Source organism: Eimeria mitis, genomic scaffold (genome assembly GCF_000499745.2).
Source record: "Eimeria mitis Houghton genomic scaffold, Emh_scaff670, whole genome shotgun sequence".
Lineage (NCBI taxonomy): Eukaryota > Apicomplexa > Conoidasida > Eucoccidiorida > Eimeriidae > Eimeria > Eimeria mitis.
Window position 1 is genome coordinate 5,306 of NW_013574829.1, and position 6,909 is coordinate 12,214.

Genomic DNA, 6,909 nt, shown 5'->3' on the forward strand with positions numbered 1-6,909 from the left:
CTGAGGTGGTGGGCGGTGGGCCTCTTGGGGCTGTCCTGCCTCTGCTCTCTGGGATACCTTAATTTCTACTACTGCATTATGTTAGCCATTACCTCCGCGCTGTATCGCGGAGCTTATTTGCCCATGGCTATGCACATGAGCGATGCAGACGAAGGCTCACTGACAGCAGCATGCAGCGTCACGGGGATGTTTGTGCTGCCGCTGGTGATATGGCTAGCAGATGAACAGCCGGCTTTGATAGCTGTATCTCAGCTGGCTTCGTTTGACAAGCAGGCATGGCTTACTTTAGGGTGTTGGGTGACGGCGGGCACTATTCCCTTTTTCAAGAGTTTAGCGACCAACACACTCATGAAGACCTCCGGCGCCCAGGTTTGGCGCATCAGCGAACTGGCCTCCGTAACGGCTATCTTCATCTGTTCTTTGCAGATGTGTGGTGCCGTAGGAGTGGTCCTTTGGGGAGGAATGGCTTTGTTGTTAATGGGGAGGCTGTGCTGCGCAGTGGACAGCTACCAGGAGAGGAGAGAAGCAGACCCGCGACTGAGTCGCACGTATTACTCTCGCCGCCTCAGCAGCCGCAGAGACTCTTCTATGGAGGAATCCTTAGCCGTCATTGAGGAAGGCCTTCTGGATCACATGTCTGCTGAACAAGCAAACGATATCACGACCAAACTAACTGGCCTTGTCAAGGCGTACGTCACTCGCACACAATGCGAAGACCTCACCCTTCTCAAGAACATGGGTGGAGGAGACGGCATCGCTCACATGTTGCACGTCCCCCGGACCATTGGTCTTTCAGATCCTGAAGATATTGAACAGCGGCGCAAGTTATTTGGGGTGAACCGCCTTCCCTCCCGTGCCTCCGCTTCTTTCCTATCCCTTTGTATTGACGCTGCTTCTGACAATACCCTGCAGATTCTCATGGTCTGCGGTCTGGCCTCCATCATCCTCTCCCAACTCTTTGGCGAAAACCCTCAAGTTGAATGGATGGAAGGGGCTGCGATTTGGGTGGCCGTGTTGGTGGTTGTCCTAGTGACAGCAGGCAATGACTGGCTTAAAGAGCAGCAGTTCCGTCAGCTCTCTGCAGTTAAAGACGACAAGAATTGCACAGTGTTACGGGATGGCTGCCCTACACAAGTTTCCGTGTTCGACCTCGTGCTGGGCGACCTGCTGCAGTTTGAAGCGGGAGACGAGCTACCAGCAGACTGCGTGGTGATTTCCTGTCGTGGGCTGCGGATGGACGAGTCCTCCTTGACAGGAGAATCTGAAATGATCAAAAAAGACACCTACGAAGACTGCATGGCGCAGCTTGTAGACGGCAACGCACGCAGCCCCAGGTCGATGCAACACCACTTCATTTCCTCTCCCGTTGTTCTCTCCGGGACAACTGTAAACAGCGGAAGCGGTACTGCTATCGTCATAGCGGTTGGTCCACATTCGCAAGCAGGGCAGCTGTACCAGAAGCTTTCCTTCGACACAGAAGCAACGCCTCTCCAGCTCAAGTTGAATGCGCTTGCTGGAGATATAGGCAATTTTGGGCTCATATGCTCCATTATTGCATTTTTCGTCCTTGTGTTGGAGTATTGGATTATTTATGCATACACGGAAATCGATCAGCGGCCGCCGCTCCTGGGTATCGTCAGCAGCCATGTGCACTTCTTTGTCACCGCCATAACGGTGCTCGTNATATCCTTGGCGTATTCCATTGGGCAAATGCTTGCCGACCAGAACTACGTACGGCGTCTGGGGGCGTGCGAGACCATGGGTTCTGCCAACGAAGTGTGTTCAGACAAGACAGGGACTCTTACAAGAAATCAAATGAGCGCCGTGGAGTTTTGGGATGGAGCCGAAACCGTCCGCATTCCCTCTGCCTCTTTTGCAGGTCCAGAAACAACGGGTGTGCCAGGTTTCAACAAAAGAACAGAAAAGTGGGAGCTCGTCTCCGAAAGTATTGCTTTGAATTCAACAGCATACCTCGAAAAAATGGAGACGATGACGCTGAACAACGGCCAGGAAACAGCTCGCTACACTGTGAAGTATGTGGGATCTGCAACGGAATGTGCCCTACTAGAATACAATGACTTCATCTGCGGGGCAGATTACGCAGAAACACGGCGGGTTAAAGGATCTGATCTCCTCATCGCCCACCGGGAAGAATTTTCTAGCGACCGAAAGATGATGACGACGGTGGTTTACCGAGAGGGGTGTGGAGAGTCGCAGGTGCGGGTCTACGTAAAGGGCGCCGCGGAAAGGGTTCTCCAGTTGTGCAACGGCGTGATGACTGCCGACGGCCAGATTCAAAAGTTGCATCAGGAACAGAAGAAGGATATTGAAGACCGCGTCATCGANGGGATGGCCCGTGAGGCCCTCCGGACAATTTGCATTGCGTATCGCGAATTCAGCACAGACGCGGTGCCCAACTGGAAGGAGAAGCAGCCTGCCCCGAAGCAGTTGTTTTTAGTTGCCGAACAAGACCTTATTTGTTTAGGCATATTCGGCATCCAGGATCCCGTGCGAGACGAAGTGCCCGGAGCCGTGGAGAGGTGCCACCAAGCAGGCATCAACGTGAGGATGGTGACGGGCGATAATCTGATTACCGCAAAAGCCATCGCAAAGAAATGTCACATCTTCAACGAAGAAAGAGGAGACCTGGCAATGTTGGGACCCGACTTTACGCAGCTCGTTGGCGGCGTCGTCTGCCAGACATGCCGAACGGTCACCTGCGGCTGCGCCACGGATGCGAAGACAGCAGAGGCCGAGGGAAAGAACCTCCGGGTGGATGTTATCGGGAACATGGATGCCTTTGAGCGCATTTGGAAGCGACTTCAAGTGCTGGCTAGATCGCAACCGTCCGACAAATACGTCCTCGTCACAGCCTTGAAACAACTAGGCCAGGTTGTCGCTGTCACGGGCGACGGCACCAACGATGCACCGGCACTGAAGAAAGCAGACGTCGGACTGGCTATGGGCATTACCGGCAAAGAAGTGGCGAAGCAGGCGGCCGATATCGTCATGTTAGACGATAACTTTCAGTGCATTGTGCAGGCTGTGAAGTGGGGACGGAATGTCTATAGCAATATCCGGCGCTTTCTGCAGTTCCAACTCACCGTTAATGTGGTGGCTGTGATCACCACAATTGTCTGCGCAGCTGTACTGCGAGATTCGCCCTTAACAGCTGTTCAGATGCTATGGGTCAATCTCATAATGGACAGCTTCGCCTCGCTGGCCCTCGCTACGGAGCTGCCAACGCCCGATCTTCTAAAGGAGAAACCGCATCACCGCCACCAGTCGCTCATCTCGCGGTCTATGGCACTCACCATCACAACTTCTGCGGTGTACCAACTCGTCGTCATGATGGTTCTCATCTTCTTCGGAGACTACTTTCTACCGGAAAAAGAGTGGGGGTACCTCTTGCCGGCAGACCGATCAAATAATGACTTCTGTGAATTCTCAGACTGCGATCCAGCGACAGGTGCGTCCAAATGTTCCTTCCACATTACTTACTCCTTTGAATCTCCTGGGTATAACAAAGCTGCATTATAAATAAAAGCAAAATGAAGAGACGAACTGCAACGCAAGCGAGTGTTCCAGTGGTTCACCTTCTGTTTTTCCAGGGCAAGGAAGTCTCATGAGATCTGGCAGAAGATTCAAATTGTTCTCCACGGAAGAAGACTACGAAGANCAGGGCAAGGAAGTCTCATGAGATCTGGCAGAAGATTCAAATTGTTCTCCACGGAAGAAGACTACGAAGAGCGTTGGATAGGAATCATTGGTCCGTCCCGGCACCTGACATTTGTGTTCAATACATTCGTGCTCATGCAGCTATTTAACATGATCAACGCCAGGGACGTCGAAGAGGACTTCACAAAAAAAATGTCCTTGCCCAGACTTTTTGCCAAAATGACAAGCAACCCTCTGGGGTTCTTCATTTGGTTGTTTATTCTCTGCTCACAAATCCTGATGGTGGAGTACGGCGGCCCTATGCTGGGTTGTCACCGAGAGGTAAGCAGCTCAGATTGATCAAATCTTCCAAATGTCTCAGACCTCCACAATTTTTTTTTGAAATGCATAATATATTTAACAGCCAATGGTATGGCGTATCGATTCCCCTCTGTCTATAAAGATCGGCTTTTTTAGCAATGTATGTATTTGGTGCCTATTAATCTTAGGAAGTACAAACACCAGCAACTGGAGATCTAGGAATGCGGCGGAATAGATGCGCGCACATGCTTCTGTTGGCGCATGCAGGAATATCAGTCCCTTGGTGTCTTCACCGTTAACGAGCCTTCATCCACTTTTCTTGCTTGGCACTCTGTCGGTTTCTGCTGTTTTTGCTGCTATGCTCAGGGCCTCACGTTGGAGCAGTGGTTCTTGAGCATTTTGATTGGCTTCGTTGGCTTACTGTTCGCACGCATCCCACNCTCACGTTGGAGCAGTGGTTCTTGAGCATTTTGATTGGCTTCGTTGGCTTACTGTTCGCACGCATCCCACAGTGTTTTCCGCGGATTACTCGGATTTTTCCAGAGTTTGGAATGAGAGAAGAGGATATTACAGAGAAGACTTCCCTCGCCCTGGGTCTTCGGGGTCGATCGCCATCTCGCATGAACGACCGCTGCATGATCAGCACTCTGGCTGTTGCTAAGAAGTACGCAAGACGCGCCAAAGTCCTGACAATAAGCAGAATGAAGGCACGGAGGGGCGCACCCCAAGCCGAGCAACCAACGGGTACAGCGGTCACCGACGCCTACCTGCCGGTGCAGGTGGCTGCTTGAGACCGACCGTACTATGAGCAGGCCAGCGTGCAGGCACTTGCATCCATAGCAACAACAACATGCGGAATAGACGAAAAATACGGGAGTTTCCTGTGTCAAAGGACCTCATGCTATCCCGCTGCAATGCTGTGCATGCGCCATCTGCCGCCTGAATACGCTGTCCGCCGCATCGACTTCGCGCTGCTCACATTCAGCAAAGGCTAACAGTGTGCACATTAGTTCGTATGGCGCCCTTCAAACAAGAAAAATAACAAGACAGAACAAAAGAAGGAAGACGCAGAGCAGCTATGTGCTCCCAACTTCTGCGGCTCCCGCCCTGTTCGAAGTGGCTATGGGAGGCCCGATACAAATAATACGTGCACTACATTAGCAGAATGTGCAGCCTGCGGCAGTGCGGCGGTTCAAAAATCAGTTTTCTGTGCTTTTGCACTCATGTTGGTCCCCGGCACTAGCTTTTATCTGGTTGGACTGGTTGGCCCTTGACATATTCGCATTGCGATGAGCGTGAAATAGCGCGAGCACATTCCTTTCCCCCCAAACAATTATTATATTCAGATGACTCCGNTGCGATGAGCGTGAAATAGCGCGAGCACATTCCTTTCCCCCCAAACAATTATTATATTCAGATGACTCCGTAAGGACAGCTCCTCTTTTCTACTTATATACTGGCTTAGCGACCCAGCAGCAACGAGGAGTTGTCACCCCTGCGGTGGAGCTGCAGGCCGCACTGTTACCTTGCGAACGGAGCTGTCGAATCTCTCCCCTAGAATTAATGTGGAGGTGCAGTGTAGGGTTAATATGGACATACACGAAAAAGAAAAAAGCACAGATTTAACTAAAGTGAGAGAAGGTCGAGACGCGTGTGTTCTATCTAAGCTTGCCTCCTGCCCTCGCGAAAATGAATTCCTTCGCCTCGAAATGGCGACTGAGGCTTCATTCACGTTGAAGGACAATGCAGTCCCTGTCTGCTCATTACCAAGCAATAAAACGTTGTGTTCGACACTGCAGAAGTACAACTGGGGGGGAAATTGCTCTGCAATTGACTATGACTCAGGTCCCTTCTATGTGCCAGGGGGAATGGCAAGAAATTCGTCGTTACTCAAGTACCACCGAAATGAGTGTATCCGCGTTGTCTAAGGGGCATTCTTACCCATAATAGACTACCACTCTTCCCCTCCGAGACGCTTTCGGAAGGCGTTACGATGCGTGAAAGTCTCACCCTATTTGAAAAAATCAGATTAAGTGGAGTCTAAATTTAATCGAGTTATGCAGGTCCCACGACTCATTTGCTCTGAATTTCTAGCGATCGTGCTCGCCTGAAAAAGTGGCTGCATGTCCAGCCCCAGCAACAGGCCACGATACTCTACCAGGGAATAGTGGCATATTTGAACTGCGGCCAAGATGTTAGTACACTATTGTGTTCTATTTATTTTTATTTGTACAGATTTGGCCGATACCTGTTGCTTCTTCCGAGGATGAGCATCCAGCGTTGGCTCCCGCAGCGGCTTCACTGCGCGCGCGTGACAGCGCACTAGGAACTCGGTGCAAATTCTAGCGAATAGCTAAATAAATAAGTATATAACAATAACAGTCTATATATAATGGCTGTCTACATCAAACAAAGCCCTCCCCGGGAGGGAGTACGCGGGGGGTGGGAGGACTTCAAGTGGGATTCTCTCAAGACGCAGACAAACGCTGACCGCGATTATTACCTCGGTGAGTAAGCAGCTCGCGGTTTATCCCTGCTATTATCTCACTGTGTGCATTTGAGTGGAATATAATTATTGTGGGGGGTTGAAGGGTCGTTGTTTCTTTCGTTAGCGTTGCCTGGTGGATCCGCGTATAGTTAATTGTTGTTTCTGCAGCACAAACTACTTGGGTATCCACGTTGTAACAGATCTAAGAGTGATATTTAATATGCGCAGTGTGAAACATGTTGTGCCCTTCAGTGCTGACAACCATCTGCAGAGCACAGTTGCATCTGAAGCACCATCCTTGGCACCCGCATAATGTGTTTACACACACTGTTCTTCTAGGTATTTACGCAAAAGCATTTGTTTTTTCGCCACATTTCTTGTGGCGTCTCTGCGGGGTGCAGGTGCGAGTGCAAAGGTGGGGATTTGCACGCGCGGGGGGAAGT

The 6,909-nt window shown here is 50.9% G+C and overlaps 2 protein-coding genes across 2 annotated transcripts in view; both read left to right on the plus strand.

Annotated features, from left to right (window-relative positions):
* Window positions 1–135: 135 nt before the first annotated feature.
* On the plus strand, window positions 136–4,769 carry EMH_0019260 (Ca2+-ATPase, putative; the record flags this gene model as incomplete). The annotated part of the gene is given in 5 exon segments (XM_013501327.1): window positions 136–1,680; window positions 1,684–2,343; window positions 2,347–3,469; window positions 4,345–4,415; window positions 4,419–4,769. Coding segments are annotated over 5 exon segments (3,750 nt in total).
* A 1,601-nt stretch (window positions 4,770–6,370) lies between these two features.
* Window positions 6,371–6,909, plus strand: part of EMH_0019270 (uncharacterized protein) — a gene marked incomplete at both ends in the record, with an annotated part of 1,504 nt that continues 965 nt past the window's right edge. Inside the window, 1 exon segment of the mRNA XM_013501328.1 lies at window positions 6,371–6,489. Within this exon segment, the coding sequence (XP_013356782.1) occupies window positions 6,371–6,489 (119 nt within the window).